General features: G+C 43.3%; 1 protein-coding gene across 3 annotated transcripts; it reads left to right on the top strand.

The window, feature by feature from the left end:
* The first annotated feature begins 1,367 nt into the window (after nt 1-1,367).
* C6H10orf143 (chromosome 6 C10orf143 homolog) lies at nt 1,368-15,387 on the top strand. 3 transcript variants are annotated; one of them, XR_012587642.1, is made up of 5 exons: nt 1,407-1,715; nt 6,814-6,954; nt 7,082-7,147; nt 10,891-11,058; nt 14,601-15,387. XR_012587642.1 is itself a non-coding variant. In XM_074592030.1 (4 exons), the coding sequence occupies exons 1-4, from the start codon at nt 1,422-1,424 to the stop codon at nt 10,918-10,920; spliced, it is 528 nt and encodes a 175-aa protein (XP_074448131.1). In that variant the 5' UTR covers nt 1,368-1,421; the 3' UTR covers nt 10,921-15,387. The 3 variants fall into 3 exon arrangements, 2 of the variants coding, with proteins under 2 accessions (XP_074448131.1, XP_074448129.1); XM_074592030.1 differs by having other exon boundaries at nt 1,368-1,715; nt 6,817-6,954; nt 10,891-15,387; XM_074592028.1 differs by having other exon boundaries at nt 10,891-15,387.
* The last annotated feature ends 4,541 nt before the right edge of the window (nt 15,388-19,928 follow it).

The following is a 19,928-nucleotide window of genomic DNA, read 5'->3' as shown; positions in this document are numbered from 1 at the left end:
GGAGATGGAGGGTGCAGAAGACACCTCAGCTTCATTAAAGCAGGGAATCATCCTTTAGAAAAGAATCTTCTGTTGATCTTTTCCGAATGAATCTGAAAGGAGTCCCTGCCCGTTCTGGATTGCCGTGCAGTTTGTGCAAGCAGCTCTTGGGTCCAAGCCTGTGTCAGTGACTTCTGCTGTCATGGCTGGGAGCCTGCAGGTGATCCTTGGAAGCTTCTGAATGAGCCTGTCTGGAAATCGGATTGAAACCCAGGTAGTGCCCTGTGACTTAAGCTGAAATACTGATGGGAAGCTCATCGCCTGTCATCCCAACAGGAGGGTGACTCGCACTAGGCACTAGAGCAGGACACCAGGCAGCAGCCAGGGCAGGAGGACGCCAGGGCAGAGCAAGCTCCTGTGATGCTCAGTCCCTTATATGTAGATTGAGGAACCTGCTTTGAGGTCCCCAAACCTAAAAATCAAAATCATTACACTCAGTGCTGCTCAAATTTGCAGCTGCTCCCTCATACAGAGCTCTTTGGTGCACCATCATATGGCATTAGATGTTTCTTTCGGAGAAGGACAATTTCTGCAGAAGAAGCAGGAGCCCATCCAGGGTGTTCTTGTCTGTTCAGTGTCACTCCTCGCTCCCCGCGCCATGGGGCCGGTTTGAGAAGGGAAGTCTGGCTTGCTCCCTGGCTCTGGTTACGCCCGTGGTGCTGGGCACGTCTGCTCTGCCGCTTGTCATTTCCACGCAGCTTCTCACCATCCCTGGGACTCTAACGGAGGTTTAGTTCTTTGGGAATGATCTAATTACAAAATAAGCTGAAATCACTGATGGCAACAGCCTCGATCATGCTGTTACCTAAAGGGGTGAAGAGTTAGTGCTGTTCATAAGGTCACTGAAACAGTTAAGTCAAACCTGGGTTACACGGTGGTTTTTCTGAGACAGAGCAAGCCTTTTAACTCTTCCCCAGAAAGTATCTTTTTTTTTTCCCCCCATTTACCGTGCCAGCTTTAAAATTATCTCCAGCCCCACACACTGGTGCAGCCTCAGTTATACTTTCACGTGCGTTTTGTTCTTTGGTGTCTCAGCATCCCTGCAGCCCGGGGGCACAAAAATTACACTGTAAATTGCAGGAATTCACACACACAACGCTCCCGGATAGTATTTTCTCGTTGTCTTTAGTGACACCAAAACCCAAAGAAATTCAAAGCGAAAAATAAAGCCTGCCCTGCATTCATTCAGGATTTAGAGAGGATTTAGGGTATGTAAGGCTACCGGGTATTTGACGACCGCTTGAAAATGCTGCCCGGCTTCTAATTCTTTCATAACCAGTTTAATAAACAGGAATAAACCGTAAAAGTGCCGGTGCTGACCGCGCACCCCCGCCGACGCCGGCTGGTCCCTGGGCGCTAAACTCGCCTCGGATCCGCGGGGGATGGCGGGGCCGACCGGGGGCGCTGGCCCGCCCGGCGGCACCGCGCTGCCCGCTAATCCCCCGCGCGGTCCCAAACCCCGCGCTCGGGCGCGCTGTCCCGCCTTCCGCCTCGCCCGCTGCCCGCCCCGGCCGGGCCCGGCCCCGCCCCGGCGAGCGGCAGCGCCGGCAGCGGCGGAGCTGTCAGGCGGCGGAGCCCAACGGGGGCCCGGCCCGGCGCTGCCCGCCGCCATGGCCGCGCGGGGGCGGCGGGGGGCGCTGCGCACGCACCAACCGGAGCCGGGGGAGCCGGAACGCGTGAGTTCCGCCGGCGGGGAGGGGGGGCTGGGGGGACAGCGCCCCGCACTCTTACCGCCGGCGGCAGCAGGAGCGGCTTCTCCGGAACGGAGCGGCCGTCGGCGGAGCCCGCGGGCAGCCCTGTCCCTGGCGGGGAGGCCGCGGGCGCTGAAGGGGCGCGGCGGGACCGTGGCGGGATCGTGGCGGGATCATGAGGGAACCGCTGGCCCCGCGGCCGTGGGGCGGCCGCTGGCTCCGGGACCGTGAAGGGGGCGTTGGCCCCGGGGCTGTGAGGCGGCCGCTGGCTCCGGAGGCGTGTGGGGACCATGAGGCGGCCGCTGGCTCCGGGGCCATGAAGGGGGCGTTGGCCCCGCGGCCGTGAGGCGGCCGTTGGTCCCCGAGGCCATGAAGGGGCCGCTGGCCCCGGGGCCGTGAGGGAGCCGTGAGGCAACCGCTAGCCCCGGGGTCGTGAAGGGGCCGTTGGCGCGGGGACCGTGAGGCGGCCGTTTGTCATTTCCTCGGGGCCAAGGGCCGCCTCACGGCCCCGGGCGCGGCGGGCGGTGCCCCCTGGCGGCGGCGCGGCGGTAGGGCAGGGCCGGGCCGGGGCGGCCCCGGCGGAGCGGAGCGGCGCGGGGTGGCGGTGCCCCTCGGCCCGCTGTGAACGGGGCTGCGAGCGGGCCGCCCGCGGGGGGACCGGTACCGCTGCTGGGGGTTAGTGCTGTGTCACTGGTTCTGCTCTGCCTGCAGACAGGGGGGCTGCATGCACGCTGCCGTAATCGTAAGTGGAATTTCACTAAACTTTTTCTTTTTTTTTTTTTTTGGTTGATACGCTTTCTACCAGGTGGCATTATCAGTGCTATCTGTTCTGCTGTCCTGGCTTCAGGATCTGCCTCACAAGAACAGGGTGTTTAGCATTCTTATCTTGGGCTTCTGGAATAGTTTTCCATTTCAGCTAGGCATGTGCCTGTGTATTTCCCCAACAGGATTCATTTCGATGAGGTGTCTCATCCACAACCTTGTAAGCATCTTTCATCCTTATAAGTGCCAAGCTGCTAACTTTGCAAAAGTTAACAGGAGTTCCAACAAAAACTTACCATAAAATCACGAATGGTTTGCATTGGAAGGGACTTTTAAAGGCCATCTAAGCCTTAAAGGCCATGAGCAGGGACATCTCCCACTAGATCAGGTTGCTCAGAGCCCCGTCCAACCTGACCTGGAATGTTTCCAGGGATGGGGCATCTTCCACCTCTCTGGGCAACGTGGGCCAGTGTCTCACCACCCTCTGAGTGAAACATTCCTTGTATCTTGTCTAAATCTTCCCTCATTTAGTTTAAAGCCATTCCCCCGTGTCCTATCGCAGCAGGCTCTGCTAAAACGTTTGTCCACATCTTTCTTATCCTGGTGTTCGCACTCTCCACCACTGTTACTTGATCATCCTGTTCACGTGTGACTTGAGCAAAAACTTGGGTAGTTAGGGGCTAACCTCATTTATCAGAGAAACACCATTTGCAGAGAAAAGGAGGAACATCTGCTCAGTGAACTTTCTGACTGTGACTGACAAGGTTACATAGGAAAGAAGGAATTTCTCTCTCTCCTGTTTTTGAGGTTAGGGAGACAAATAACAGCTTTCTCCTCGTTCATGAATTGCAGTTTGACCACTAACAAAATAATTCATGAGCCAGCTGCCTGGAGACCAGATAAAATTCTCAAACTTTTATGACAGCAACTCAGAATTGCCGTCGCCACCTCTGTGGACAGCAGAATATATCAGTCAAGCTCTGCAAGGTAGTTTTAAAAAGAGAACATTTCTTATTACAGTTCAGAACATTTTCTGTGTAGAGTAGCCTAGGCAAGACATTAGAGGCTGGATTTTTTTCTACCACAGCAGTTGTTACAGTCCAGATTACAACTGAGTCATCGTGGCTTAATGCGTTTAAGTGACCAGTTGAGCTGCTGCCGTCACATGCTGGATCACAGACCCGAGGTGAAACACCTGCACTTAACCTTTCTGACTGCTGAAAGGGATGCATACTAACTAAATTGTGCTCTCCATCCTCTGGTACCTGCTCACTGTGGTGTAGGGATTTCTTAGCTAAATAATTGCATTTTCGATTTTGGCTAACAGCACGAGCCCAAGTGGCTATGCAGCCAAGGTGCTTTACCTTGTAACTCATACAGCTGTGATGCTACACAGAGTTTTGCACATTTTAGGTCTAATATCAGAACATTTGCCACTCTTCTTGGGATTCTGTCCCTTTTGGGTTATAAGCCATTGCCAGTACTGGGGCTTGAAGTCATTACAAACGCTGTATCTGGCCTTTGCAGAGATGTTATCGCTGAATGAGCAGCTCGGGGAGGGGAGCTCCGAACTCAGCCCTACTAAATGAAGACTCGTCCCTGGGTTTGAGGAGACGACTGTTTTGAAGTCTTAATCCTCCTCTTACTTGATCCTGCACATGCAGTGTCCGGCGCCAGTGGCTGTGGTAACTGGGGAAGATTCCCCACGTTCCCTACAGTTTTTTTCTTGCTCTCCCTCAGCTTTTACTGTATGTTATATATATATATGTACATATTATTTCCTTTTGTACCTTGATGTAGCTATTTGCATGTACTTCAGAAACTTGCTTTAGGATGGAGTTCATTGATGTTGTGCTGGTTTTAAGGCATTTGGATTTAGAGGCCAGTAAAGGATAACAGATTTTCCAGGCCAGAGCTATTCATGTGGCCTGTTCTGGTTTGGAGTGGACTGCAAGCAAAGTTTCCCAGTTTCCCAAAGTTTCTGCTCTCCCAAACTGAGCCATCTGCACCTCTTTCGGTAGGGAGCCGGGCCCTAATAACGGGGAGCACGTATACACAGCCATCGTTGTCTTTCCATAAAGGCATCCCGTGGAACCAAACTAAGTAAAGCTGGGCTGGACGGAGACCTGTTTTATTCCTATAGGACAGCTGTTTATGAAACACAAAACAGAAGCTAGCTTGGCTTTTAAAAAGACGGTAAACAAAACAGAAATTGCACATGATGAACATATTAAATTTATAGGAGATTTTTCAAATCTTACGGCTAAACTAAAAAAAAGAAAAAAAACAAGTGGTAGCCTTTCTTAAAAATATTTTCCATTGCATTTAGGTTAGTTGTTTCGATCTAGCTAGTTTTTGCACCAATTTAGTTTCACTGATTATGAAAAGCAGCATCTGTGAGGCCTTCATCCTTTCAGCATCAGTGAGAATGCATGTGTTTTTCCAGGACTCCCCAGCTGGAAAAAAAAGAATGTCTTCTCTGCAGAGAACACCTGTTTTCTGCTGGTTGTAGGACAGTATGTGATTTGCTGTTGCTTGTCTTAAACTACGTTTCCAAGCTGTATGTAGCCTGATCATTCCCTAACAAAAGTAGTCATTTTGATTAAATCCTTGCTTGCCTTTTGAATAGCAAGCTCGTTGATCCTTATTAATCACAGGCACTTTGAATCCTGCACTATGTGTGTTCTCTGCGCAGGCAGGATTGATGTATTGATTGTTTCTTCCCTAAGGGAGAGAATTCCAGAGAGTGAAGTCTTCCCTGAAGCCAGCCTCTGCTAGAAACTTCCACAAATTGTCTTGGCAGTGGTATGATAAGTTTGTCAGCCATCTACTCTGTATGCTGAGTTCCTGTCACTGATGCTAAGTATCTTAACCCTCCAAAAAAACTACCTTGAATTTATTTTTAATAAGCCAAATTTCTTCTGAAGTGTGGCAGTAAGTAATTTTTTCCCTTTTCTCCTTCATCTCTTGCTAGTTACGCTGCTGTACCACTATGCCGTACCTTTTAATAAAGGACGAGTTCTGCAGCAACAAAGGGAAGAGAATCTTTTCCCAGTGGAAGTCGGTCTATCTTTAGAGGGCCTTCTCAGACTTTTTGTTATTATATTATTCACTTTCTTAGTACAATACATATTTCACTTTTTGATTTACTTCCCATCCAAATATCCTATACTCCGTGATAGTGTTCTTGTTTCAACTGTTTTCCGCTGAGGTTCCTGTTGTATTGATCCATTTTATTTTTGCATAACGCATTCAAATTTTAAATTTAGTTTCCATGCTTCAATAGTCTGTTAGTTCTGTGGCAACATATCTTCTGCCTGTGAAATTATATGCTTGTGAAAGAGATCGAATATTGTTATTCCTTAAACAAAGTTTGTTCAGAAAGGCATCAGAAAAAAATCTCAAAAGCATGCGTATCTCTGGAATTCAGAGTCAGACCCTGAAGCGTCTGTGTCAGTTTTGAAATTTCCCGTTATTCTGTTAATTTGCTGTTAGGATTTCAAGGAGCCCCTGGGATTTAGGTAGTCCTCCCATTGCATGGGATAGCAGTCCCAGGCCAAGGATATTCTTCTTAAGGTTTCCAATCGGTGTCTTCCGCAGGCTTGCATCTCCACCATACCAGTTCCTAACCTGGTTCTCACAAAGCAGTAAAGCATCATTTCTGGGGACCACTGATCTTACGTGGGGTTGCTGAGCACTGTGAGAAAGACATCCCTGCTTAGGCCGGCCCTTTCTCCGGAGCTGGACGCCTTTGATTCGCAGGACACCCAAGTGTCATTCAGTACTAGATAACAGCTCAGGTTAGAGCTTCAAAAATGGGAAGTTAATTGGTGATATAGCAATGGAAAGCTGTAAAAAGGTGACAGTATTGAGAGAAAGATACAAAAATCATTACAAAATATGTCTTCATGGCTGTCTGACTTGGCTTCAGGGTTTTCCTTCCGTTTCCTTGATGTAATTAGTCATTTCACACAACTTCCCCTGATCCGCTCCTTTGATAAACGCCATCCTAAATTATACACTAATGGAGAGTGAAGTATGCTCTTTTCCCAGTGGCATTTTATCCCCAGTTTATGAAACTGAGACACAGAGACATTTAGTGAGATCTGCAAATTTCCCTGCTCTTCCAGCATGACATGCAGTGTTAAATACAAAATTTTGGTAATCTGGCCTAGTGTCTGGTGGTCTATATGGTACTAACTTACTGTTCTTCCAAATGAACGTGAAATCCCTATCAGTCATAAACAATAACATCCTGAAATCTTGTATTCAATGGCCTATACCTTGTGAAGACAATAAACACTGCTTTTGATTCTTTCAGAAGCGAGCATGCAAGCCATCAGAAACCATTCCAAATGAGGCTGATGCTCACCTCATTGATTGTGCCATGGAGCTTGATTCTAAACAGAAAATCTCCGCTGACTGTTGTCCCTGGGCTACAAAGACAAAGCAAAATTCAATGGTATGTTTACACTGTCAACAACACCTATTTTTTCAGAACATTTTTTAAATACATTTTATAATAAAATTGCAAATAATTGCCCTTTTTTTCCCTTTTTGATAGCATTATATATGCTTTTGTTCCTTAGATTTTTGAAAACCATGTAAGCAGAGGTACTGCCCAGCCTTGCCCAAGATGTATTGCTGGAGAATCTGTAAGTATATTAACCTTCTTTCTGTGACATAAAAGATAGACTTGTTCTTAAGTATTAGATCCATAAAACATAAAGTTAATAAAAACCACAATTACATTTCTCAGGAAAAAAGCATGTAAATAAAAGAAAGCAGATTGATTTAGCATTTCTGAGGTACGCCAGCAGAGCACAAACTAATATGTTTCCAGCAGCAGTTGGAAAATATGGAGACTGCAAACACATTTTTCAAATTCACTCTAAAAAGCGGAGTTTAGGAAGTAACTGAAGCAAAGAGCAACATACAACTTCCTCTATCCCATTTTTATATCTTCCGTGATTTACTGGATCATAATAAAATATTCAGGAATCCCGTTCTATCTGCTATTTTTTTGTCTAATTGGATACTTCCTTTCCAAAGAGTAGACATAGCCTAAAAATACTACGCTGTAGACATACCAGAGCTGGTCTCAAACGAGCTAGCGAAAGGGCCAGTAGCAATCAGAGCTCAGCACAACTTGACTTTTCTGAAAAACAGTGCAAGTATTTGGAGGGGTGAATAGTGCTGACTGCTGAGCTGATTCGTATCAGCTTCTCGTGGCATCCAAAGTCATCTGTTTAAAACCTGTATTTTGTTATTTAAGTAGGCTGTAGTCACAGCTGTGATTTTGCACCATGTAATATGCCGTAATACTGCGGCAGTAGCACTAGAATCTCGCACTAACAGATGGCAGTGATCTTAACCACCTTCTTTTTTCCCCTGGATAGAAAGCGAGATCCCTCAAGAGAGAATGGCTGGTAATAGTGAAAGAGGTTATGGTATTTCTGCAGTTTCATCTTTTCATGCAAATTGTCTAACCAAAGTTTAGGAAGTTTCATAAATGTATGGGAGCTACCCTTGACTTTTGTTTGGATGCTCTGCATCCTTTTGAACCATCGCGCAGAATTCCTTAGAGAGCAGAAAATAGAAGAGGCGTGAGGGAATGCCATGCATTTCTTCAGAAAGGCTAAATGTTCATAGCAAAAACTTTGATTTCATGGAATTAACGGCAAAGTTTCCATTGAATGCTGTGAGACTGAGGTTGCTGTTAGAAGTCAGGAGCTGTGACTGAAAAGACATCTACTGTGTTAACTTATTTCTGCTCACCTTTAATAATAAAATAGAAACCAGATCCAGGGCCGACTTTAGGAATATAGAAACCGGTATGACCACCTACGTGGATTACCAAACCTGAACTTTCCGGATATGTTACTGTCTTTGGGGACATGGAGAACATCTCAGGGATTAGAAGCCAAAAAAAGAAAATAACGTCTTGGGATTAAAGCCCAAATTGGCACATTAGACAGTCGGTTTTGTTGTATTCCAAAATTACAGTGATACTAGAGTTTGTAAAATTCTTCTATATCAGTGACCACTTAATTTTGGAAAATTATGACTGAGTACAAATACGTAATTCCAAGTAACACCATTTCTATTTTAAGTCAGATTAGCTTGACGTGTTTTTTTCCTATGGCCTAATAATGAACTTGAGATAATTGCCAGGTAACTTGAGGAGGTAACATTCACCTCTTCATTCCTTCAACACAAACTTTTATGTCTTGAAGTTTGGTCATAATAGATGGGCTGTTCTATTCACTTTTCAATGCTTTTCAGCTACAGCTGTAAGAAACAAGGAAAACAACTTGCTAACTTTGCTTGGTGAGAACTGGAATCTCAAAACTAAAGAATTTTTCTACTTGATTGTCCTTCTGTGCTTTCTGTATAGAAACTCAAGGTATAAAAATACACAGGGGTATAAAAATCTGGAGCCCTTGTACAGCTACTCGCTAGACTTGTTGCTATATTAGCCTCATGTTGTTGAGTTGAAATGGAAAAAGCTTTACTCAAAGCGGGGTGATTTTAAATACGACTGATTTTAAATATGATTCTGATTCCCATGATGTACCCTGTAGTGGGGGAAAAAGTTCACCCATGTGTGTTGCAAAATGTCAAATATAAGTTAGAGTTTGAGGAGTAACATACAGTGTTGGGTAATGGAATAATGAAGTTAGCATGTGTATTCTGTTCTCCATTATTTGAGTCATGGGGCTGGAACAATCTGGATAAAAGAAAAATATGTCTGCTTTTGCACTCATAGCTTGCTCTCACAGAGAGGAGGGACTCTGCTCCCAGTTCCTGTTAGGAGGGTTTGCTACTTTGGACATAATGCCACACAAAGACAGGACTAGAGCAGCCAGAATTGTGTTCCAGTAGAGCTGAATTCATGTCTTGTTGAGCTAACCTGACCTAATCACCCTGATAGAAACTGGCTCGTGTGAGTGCCCTTGCATTCATGGCATGATCCATGTATAACCCCTCTACCTGTAGACAATGAACTGATCGTATGGATTTGTTAATTGTGTTCTCTTTGGGTAATCAGTTATCTGTGGCCAGTAACATAACAGATAATACAGTTATATTTCAATAAATTGAGCAGGAATTGTATTAGTAAATTATCTTCATTCTTAAAATACTAAAAAGTTTATACTAAGGGTACAATGTCTAGTAAGCTGGTAAGAGCTCAGACAACTTTCTTCACAGTTAAAATTCCACTTCAGAGAAATCAGAAACTGTCACAGTGATTAACATGCATCATGAAGTTCTTCAGAACAGCTGCCACGAACAGAAGGGAGGAGCCTACAGATAGCAAGATAAAGAATGTTGTAATTTTTTCATAATAATAATAATAATGTTAAAGTCCTATAAGAAGCTTTATTATACTGATGGTAGGAAAATTCAAATAAATGAAAACATCCAAACTGGAACACGCCGAACACAAAGCATATTGGGCTGAGACAGTTTTTCCTTGTTGTGGGTACTCTTTATCAGGATTGGGTTTTGCATCAAGAAATCCCAATACTTGGTGAGCTGATCGCTCCTGTGGAACGTGGCTGACATCAGCTTTCCTGAACACGTTTAACTCTGTGTCACTACCGAAAGTGCTGTGAACTCCAGCATGTATTTAAATGCATTATCACTATTCGGTTTCCTCTCTTAACTTTTAGATGTCTTTTTCTATATTTATTGACTACCACACGTTTCAGAAAGAATAATCGATATGTATAAAACCACAATTTGAGAAAAGGGTACTACTTCAGTTGCATTTTTTATAAGCTTTATTTGGACTAACGTGTTATTAACTATTTAGGCAGGGACTTAGAAGAAGATGAAGAAGTGGTGTAAACTAGCAGGAAGCTAGGTAGGATGTGGGGGGAAACACCGTCATTCTTGAGATTTTTCTGTGTTACATGGTAACTAGAGGTAACACCTTTTTTTGTTCTAAAAGCATTACTGCGAATATATTTAAACAAATACAATGCGATATAAACAAATGCACGCTTGAGTTTAAAATAAAAGGTGCCAACCGGAAAGTAAATTTCTGTTCTATCCTCAAAATCTTTAAACATCTAATGGTAGAATAGAATAAGGTATGCAAGTACGATGATAAAATTGTCTGTATTCCGCATGGGTGTATTTTAACTTCATGTGCAAAACAAGTATCATATCTCAGTCATGCTGCTTATACAGATTACACTGAACATTGTGTTTACTGTCCAGACTTTTTAGTTGTCCATGAGTACCTCAGGGGAAAAAAAGGGAATGCTTGTGAAGCTGTTAGTGGAACTGTCACTTTCTTTTAAAATAAAGTTTGAGAACATATACTGAGGAAAACACTTCAGTTTCTGATGAGATAATTTTTAGTGACAGAAGATTTTTGTCATTTCAGGGGCACTTCAGTCATATCCTGGGCTTCTAGAAATTGAGAGGCGGCAGATCGGCAACACTGCTTTTCTTTTAAAATTCTAAAGCTGCACTTGAAACCTGTACAGCTGGATATCCGTACCTTCGCTCACGGCGTGGACTGCGTGTGGTACTCGGCATATAGCAGTTTGCTGTATGTGTTACTCTGTCAGTGCACAATTATGGATATCATTGGTTTTAGACTTGAAAAAATGCTTCTGCTTTTAAGGTAGCTCAGTATGTGTTAAAAAAAGAAAGTTGATTTAACGTTTTAGAGGAGTTCAATTGATCTGGCCTTTGTCCCAGTCTTCACCTGGGACTGGGCCACAGGTCATGTTGATACAAGATATTTTTCTGTCTCTCTTGGGCACTTTCTCTGCTGCTGTTGGAGAGTGGTCCTTGCATTTACATGGGTACAGGGCTGCAGTTTTAGCTCAGCCCTGTATATGCAGGCAGAAATGAGGGGCCAGAAATGTCTCCGTTTTTAGATGGCTATTCAGCTGTGAAGGCCAGTAAAAATCCTATTGAAACTTATGTTTAAATCCAAAATATGCATCCAGTTTGGCTATCTTATACGCTAAACTTCTAGTTTGTTTCAGAGTTTGTGAATGTGGCAGGCAAGTAGCTAATAGAAAAAGAAGTATTATTTGAACAACCCTCTGTAAAGCAAAGATTAATAGTAATTCAGCTCTGTGGAGTCCTCAAAAGTTGTTAAGATACCCTGACTCTCTTTCCAGTTATTGTGATATTAGAACAAACCTGTTTAAAAAGTCTTGAACTTGTCATTCAACGTAATTTTATTGGCTTGTCACAAATAATTTCATCTACATTTTGCCAGTATATAGGACTATATAATTTTTAAACACATTCAGATTTTTAGACTCCAGGATAGCCGAGTTGTGCTGTTTGGGTGTGACACTTCAGTGGCTGCTCTGGTTTAGGAGAAGGGTCTTGAAAGCTCAGAACTGAATGGCGGTATGTAAACCCTCTGCACTGGGGGGAAATTGCTGTGACCTGCCGAAGTTCATGAGGAAAGTGATCTCTGCTGTCTGGAGAGCTGCTGAGCTATAGCTGTGCCCTGCTGCCACTCAGCTTTTGGGGAGAATTCAGCCCGAAGCAGATCTGGAAGGCAGGACAGCGTTTGGCCTTTCCTGTTCTGAGAGCAGCCAGTAGCCAGTTTAAATTAAAATGATAGCCCCAAAGTTGCAAAAATGCAGTGACAGGCTTTTAAAGGTTAGCTTCCCAGTGGGGTATGTAAGGCTGCAGAATCCTTAGACAAAGGTTTCTCAGAGTCCTAGAATGCTTCCCATATTGTGTGTGGAGGAGTTGTTAGCACTGAGTTGACTGTTATTAAGGAGATATTCTTCCTAAATACATGAATATCATATAAATACTGATGAGGAATAGTCATGATCGTATTACTGATGAGTAATGGATGAGGAAATAAGACCTGTGCTAAACTGGCATATGTACTGTTTGATTAGGAAAGAATACGTTTTCTCCAAGCCAACATAAATTTTAGTTACATCGAAAATAAATGTTTTCAAAGTGCAGAATTTCTCAGACATTCAAAATTTTCTTCAATCACAAGAACAGTACAATCCATAACAGATCAAATCTCCAAGAAACACGGCAGTTTTAGAAATTGCATTGTCCCTGAAACTCATCTTGAATCCTCCCACTCCCAGTACAGGTTGATGGAAGCAATAGCATCTATCCATGCCAGGAAGGAACATATTCTCACTTGAAACGATAGTATGGTGAGCAAGTTCCCGTATATTGATATCAGAGTTTATCAACTAGTGCAAAATAATAATGCAAAACGTTTTCTAAAGACTGAAATTACATATTTGTTAACGAGATAACTAGAGCATATTTTGTGGGCAATTCATTTTTACATTTTCCAACCCTTGTTTTTTTAAAAATCCTGGTAATAATAGCAGCCTAAAAAAGATGGCTAAGCGTCAGTTTCTGTGCTGTAAAAGTTGAAATAGCTGCTTGAAGGTAAAAGGCTAAAAGGTATCTGAAAATTCTGTCACTGCAAAATGACTCAAAACCTGTTCTGTTTCATCAAGTAAAATGTATGACAAGAAATGATCAGTAGAACAGTGTATGGTCAAAATTTAGGGTATCCAAAGAGGAGAATATCAAAAATAGACTTGGACTCCATGATGGAACAGTTTTCTGCTAGAATATATTAAAGCAAAGAAGTATGCCATCACGTTTAAAAGACGAGGGATATGTCTATGGCTTATCAAACCAAAAGGGTGCTTTTCATTTAACTAACTCAAATTTTATCACGTTGAGAATTCACAGATGTATTTCTTCTGCTTGCTTTAAACTTAACTCATACAGAACATGGTAGAAACAAGACCAGCTGGTTTCCTTATGGTCCTTGTAGGTCTTGTGCCATGTTCTTTTTAATTCTTCTCCCCTTAGAGTAACCATTACTTGTTTTTTGTAAAATCTTATCGTACATAAATCACAGGACTGGTCATAGTTCATGGCTGCGTTACAGAGGCTGATGAAGTCATACTAGTGTTCGATTTTAATGTAATTTTTTTTGTATCAGTCTTCCCATTGTTACTGTACACTGTGCAGGTATTTTGTTACACTCTCCACCCTGACTCTCAAGACTGCCCTTGGAGATTGCTGCATCTATACAGCTGAACAAAATGGGAGAACTTTAGCCTATTTCTTACTCAGTAACCTCCGGTGTGACCATGGGCCTGTCGTACTTCCTTTGCACTGTTAAAAACGTGATGGTGCAGTTATTTTATGTTATGTTATTTACGTGTACGTTTGGAACATCTAAATGCTATGCTATAGAAAGTAAACTTAAGTAAAATGGTAGAGGTTTTTTTGGTTTTAACTAGAGCCTTTTGAATTCCCCAGGAACACAATATAGGATGTAAGTCAGGTCAATTCTATAATAATATTTAAACAAAAAAAACCTCTGTTCCCCTACCAATTTCATCTGCTTTGAGAATGAACTCCAAAAAGGGGTGTCGAAATAGATCAGCGAGTGGAAAGGTAACTCTCCTCTTTGTCAGCATACCCCAGTTACCCCTATCACGTAATTCTACTGAGTCTTGGTCAATAAAAATACATTAGTATAGAAAAGGAATGAAAAACGCTCGGCAGTTACCGTCTCTGCTGCTTCATAACACGGTTGGTAATGAAAGAGGGAGTATTAAAAACCAAGGTTTCGATACAGAACTGTGATGCCTTTCTTCCTTAGCAAAGATTCCTATGAAAACTCATCTGTATCTTTCTGTTCCTTCAGAGTTGATCAAGTGTTTTAATTTTTGCATTCCTAACATTTCAATTTCCGGGATAATTGTCCCTAGTTGTTTAACTGCAATAGCACCAGACTGGGTCGGTGGGGAACGCCTAGTCCGATATCCCGTACGCTCCAGTGACTAGCAGCAGGCAGATGCGTGGGAAGAGCCCAAGAAACAGGGCACGTATTGAAGGGAGAGACATTTTACAAATAGAAAACCGCTATTTAGATCAGGTTTTGTTGCGGGCATCCTTTCTTGCCTCATAGCTAAGCCTTGAACATGAAATATCATCAAAATTATGAAAACGTCGATAGTTTCCAACAGTATTTTTTTCTTTGTTATTGTTTATTGATACAAGAAATGTATTGGCCATCAGGAGGATGTTAAACTTGCCTTTTCTCTTTTTATTAAGGACTGGCATCTTCAGCATTTAAGAAGTGGTTCAGCTCGAGTTCAAGTGCGTGTGTATGCTCACCCTTAATTTGCGCAGTGTAAGGATGCTCTCCCTAGTGTATGTCAAAAATAGCAGCTCCCTCCTTTCTGTTTTTCTTGAGGTGGCTTATAGTATTTAAAATAAAAAAATACAAAAGAGGAAGAAACCTTTGGGAGTTGCAATTCAAGGCGGAAGGGTAACGGCACTGTACCTTTTTCTTAGTCTTCTATATTCTTCCTTGTTGCAGGAGGCTGTAAGTCCCAACAAAAACTTGAACAGATTTTACTTACATTTCTGGGAATGCTACTGCTGATAAATAAAGTGTTCTGGATAGATGTACGTATAATCATGGTATTTTAAATAGATGTTCTTTTTTTGTAATTTGTTTCAGGATTTGTCAATTATAAAGCCTTTGTGATAGGTACGGGTGAATGCCGTACAGGTTGGGACAGGTGAATATTGTTAAGCAGATTTGTGTCAAGTCTGCAAGAGAACCACAAAATTATTTTTGTAAGACTTTTCTTCACATTGTATAACTATAAAATTTTGTTTTATTGATAAAAAATTATATGCTCTTTATATTTCCTAATACTGTGGTTTGTACACAAAATAACGTGAGTGATCCTTTATTTACATGTATATAGTAAAATAGGCATATGGTCTGTTTTTAATTCAGGTTAAAATGATATAATCTAATATTTTTAACTTTGTATTTTGTAAATTGTTACTTACAAAAGCAGAAGCATTAAACACCACTTTGGCTACAGTATGGAATTGACTGGGTTTGTTGTTCCGTTAATAACTGAACTGCATTCTGCAGACACTGAGGCATACAGGTAAATGAAAGCTGTTCGTAGTTTGTATCACAGGCGGTTTGGTTTGCGCGGGGTAGCCCACACGCTGGTTCCCCCTCCTGGGCCCGATGTATGAATGATATGCAGAATCAGTATTTTGAAACAAAGTAATTCCTCTACAGGTTTGGTTTAATAGAGGGTTAAACATTAATATTTTTCAACTGATCCTCTCCACCTGCGTCTCCAGATTCTGTTTTTCCTCACCTAGTTGGAACACCTGAGGATCAGACCTAAGTTCCTGTGGATTTCAGGAGAGATGCGGGTGCCGATACCTTCGTGAGTCCAAGCTGAGATCTCCTTAGGCTATTCTTAACTTAGATTATGATTTTGCTGCAGAGCAGCGTGGTTTTGAGGCAAACCCTCCGCCCGTTGCCGCTCGCTGTGCAGCGCTGCAGCTGGTAGCACGGTTTCGGTGCACGTGCAATGGTTTGTTTCCAAAGCAGCTTTGCCCTGGGACCTCCGCTCCGGCTGCCCATCACCTTCTCCCAGCGCTGCTCCCTTGGGCAGCTCCCCCTCAGCACAGACCCTCCAACCTCTGCATGGTGTCGGCGCCTTCACCTGCTGGACCCGCGGCTGTTCGCCCCGTCCCAGCAGGACCCGTCGCCTGGTGGCCAAGGCTGGCTGAGGAGGAGCCCAGGGACAGGGCCACAGCCCGCATGAAGCCTTCCTGAGGAGCTGCCGGGCTACCACGTACAGGGGGCACAATGCCCTTCAAAGCACTTACGCTAACTTGCCATTTCCGCAAAAACCTTCAAAAAGCAATGCAACTTGTTGGATAAGTAAGTACACATGAACTTGCTTGCATTTATTCCTTTCCAGAGAAAATGGGTTTTAACGGTCTGCCCTGGAAAAGTCTAGCCTTGGCCACGCAGGACAGTCCTGGAAAAGGAGCAGTTGTCCCCGGGCACAGCAATACTGAACCCACGGGAGGGAGGAGGAAGGCAGAATTTTTTGCTTATGTTTTTTTTCTTCTTTTGTCACCTATTCTTACGAGCATTGAGGGTAAAATAACTCTGTCTGTTACAGATGCACAGGATTTTGGCTGGTGAGCGTCGTACGTACGTTTTGTATAAAGGTAAGCAGACGAAGCACAAGGCGAGACTGAATCCTGGTTTGATGTCTGAAGCAGCAAGAAGAGCAAGAGCGAATGTGAAAAGGGTAGGACAAATGGAATATTGATGAAAATAATAAATATATTATCTATGTTATGTAAAATTGTTGTAGGTTTTGTTGCTATAGACTGTGGTACTAGCATTCGCTTAACTATTCATTTGATGACAATCACACTCTGACTTGTCATCTTGACTGCCAAAAAAAGATGGAAAACCAAATTTTGGGGTATAGGACGTGGGGTTTAAAGGCAGTCTGTATGTGACTAGCCAGGAAGACAATAAATTTATACTTACACAACAGATATGTTGAAACTAGTATGTTAAAAATTAATGGTGTTTATGTCTAAATTATTTGGGAAGACTGTGTAAACGTTAAAACCTCACTGTCTCTCCTGAGAACCCTGTACAGTGGTTCCTGAGAACACGATGTGATACCCTGTATTAGCAGGTTAATAGTCACACATTAATAATGGTATTTTTGCCTCAATTACTGGCAGTAATTATAAAATGAAGAGTTACACCTTGACATTTTATCACATATGAAACTTCCATTCACGATAACGTCATATAAACACTGTGGATGCAAAAACGTACCTATTGCTCTGACAAGCACCAAGAGCTTCTGTTGTGGGGGGCAGATGTTTTACTAAAGCGTCTGTTACTAAAAACTAAAATCCCCAGGTACAGCGGGAAATGTCCCACGTCAAGGGGCATCGAGACCCAATCTCTGCTCTGACTTCCCGAGTTGTTCCCAGCTCTATCTCAAGTAAATAAGAAAAATCATCGGCCGGCTTGTTTTCTTCTTAAAAACACACAAAAAGAAGAAAAAAAAATTGCAGGGAGATCAAACAGGCATTCATCGACCTGAACCTCATCCTCTGTCAAATACCAGGTCCTCGCCACCTTGAACACACCCATTTGCCGTTCCCTGACAAGGTCTGTGTCAGGTCTCCGAACTCTGACAGCCGGATTTGTGCTCTGTTCCGCGCTGGAACGTCCCGACCTTGCGCTGCTGAATCCGAGTTTTCAAACGGTGCCTTTCAGAAACCTAAACAACAACTTGCCCGGAGTTTGGCTGCCCCGGGGGACGTGGGCCCTGCCAATGTTAATGTGCGCGTGGTCAAGCCGCGGTGGCTCTTGTTTGGCGCGAGATACATCTTGTATTAGCTTCAGAAGTCCACACGATTTAATGCCATTTGCTTTGCCGGGTCAGGTGTAGTGGTATTTGTGTATGATTATAGTGTTGTTACTGAAACAATATAGAAATCACTGCATGATATTTGCTTGCAACACAGGGTGTCATTCATGAGTTATACATAAATGGCAGCTTTACATATTTAAAAGGAACATGGACTGCTTCATATCTGAAGTATGTTTCCCAGGAGATAACACCACCATTTGATCTATTTTTGATTAAAATGTAAAAATTAAAAATTAAATCAAATGGTAGTATAATTCCTTTGGGAAAACATACTTCAGTTATGAAGTATTCCCCATAGTAACCTTGAGAATCTTACAGCTGTATTGTCTCATCTGTAGGTGGTCTTTTTATGTCTCACATAATTAAAATGAATTGCTGTTAGAGAACCCATACTACTGCATACAGATTTATGAACCTTGAGGCACCTCCATTCACAGACAAACAGGGATATCAAACGCTAACCGTGCCGATACACTGCGCCGGGGCGGGTACTGGTAACCGCGGTGTTTACTGGGGAGCGTTACTCACCTCCGCCTGGGAAGGGTGAACAGGGAGCGGACCGTGAAGCGCTCCTGCATTTCCCATCACGAGCGGCGCCTGAAGATCGCGTACAGACAGGGCAACTGCATATTATGCTACGCGGTGGTGTAGAACACGGTAGTTAAAATATTCAAAGGACATTTTATATACTAAAGAATGGCTAATATGTCACCAGAAAAAAAAGGTTGTGAAATTGGATTTACTAGGAAAATGTGCTCCACGAAATCTAATGCAACTTGTTTATGGCAAGCTGCTTTATCAGACTGACTCGGAGTATGGCAATGTATATTTGATAAGATTAGAGAATAGTGGGGATCAGAAAAAATAAGACTATAGAATTTGCATTCGCATTTTCACATATCTGAAGGACAAAAATGTCATTTATTTTTTGTTTGGTTTTGATTGTCTTAGTCCTGTTAATGCTACCCGTAACAATGACTTGTGACTATGCATTCTGTTCAGGCTGTAATTAAAACTTCCGTAACATACATCGAGTAAAAAAAAAAAAAAAAATGGGTGGAAGTGAAATGCTCAGATTTAACGTGTAAATAGAGAAAAGAAAAAAAAATCTAACAATGAAAATATAAAAGCTAAGACTTCCGTAGTGCCTTGTAGGAACATTTTGTAATAAGCAGCAGGAGTGTTCAAATTTCAATGTAATACTTAAAAGAAAATGTCTCTGATCTTTGAATTTCTTTATAGAGGGGAGTTTTTAATGTATAATCAGACTAAAATCCTCCTGTAATTGCACAGTGAGAGGCCTGTGAAGTTTCAGAAGGCTGCAGATGGAGACAGACCCACAGAAGAAGGTTTTTCCTCATCCGCAAAAGGGGCCCGAGGACACCTTGTGCCTGTTGGGCAGGGGCGAGCTCTCCGCCGGCGGCGTTGCCACCTAGTGATGGCTAGTGACGGTCCGGGGGGGCGACTGGACGTCAAGAGCGATGACAGCGACAATGACATCGTCTGTCCCGGAACATGAAGACAGTAGCAGGTGGTTCACCTCCTCCATTCCTCCCCTTCCCAGTTGTTCACGCTCCGCAAGCCCCCGCTCCTTCCCCTCCGGACCGCACGCAGGCTATTAACGTTTACCTCTTAATTACATTAACGTAAGCATCCACACAGGGAGTCACTGAAGCTTTGCGCTCTGTATAATCCCTCTCTTGTACTCTTACCCCTTCCTCCCACCGCTGCTGCTGGTGCCCTGAGCCCGGCAGGGTCCCCGGCTGCCCCGTGTGTCTGCGGCGCGTCCCCCCCGTGACACCCCGCTGCCCCCTCCGCGGGCAAGCACAAAGGGAGGCAGGGAGGAAGAACAAGTCTACAGAATCTTCCATATTACCAAATTAAAACAGCAGCGTCCACCCTGCAGGACAGCAGCGAATAAAATCTAAGAAAATCAGGAAACAGATGGAAAGTTTGAGAGCGAGCTCAGAGCAGAGGAATTAAAGCTGCAGGACTGGCTTTCAGATTTCCACACCTGCGAAGGACAAAACGCCAGCGGAACCCTCTCAACTGAACCTATTATAAAAAGATCACCCAAAATGTTAATAGTTAAGACCTTGATTGTACAAGTTACACCCCGAGCGTGAGATCTGGATCCACA

The sequence above is a fragment of the Larus michahellis genome, chromosome 6, assembly GCF_964199755.1.
Source record: "Larus michahellis chromosome 6, bLarMic1.1, whole genome shotgun sequence".
Taxonomy (NCBI): Eukaryota; Metazoa; Chordata; class Aves; order Charadriiformes; family Laridae; genus Larus; species Larus michahellis.
Note: the sequence above shows the minus strand (reverse complement) of the source record. Positions and strands in the feature narration are given on the sequence as shown.

What these genes read in the sequence shown, in the direction of transcription:
- C6H10orf143 (XM_074592028.1), top strand. Translation starts at nt 1,422, where the DNA reads ATGGCGGGGCCGACCGGGGGCGCTGGCCCGCCCGGCGGCACCGCGCTG. An exon ending in AGACAAAGCAAAATTCAATG is followed by an intron (nt 6,955 to 7,081) that starts GTATGTTTACAC and finishes TTTGTTCCTTAG; the next exon opens with ATTTTTGAAAACCATGTAAG. An exon ending in GATGTATTGCTGGAGAATCT is followed by an intron (nt 7,148 to 10,890) that starts GTAAGTATATTA and finishes TTGTCATTTCAG; the next exon opens with GGGCACTTCAGTCATATCCT.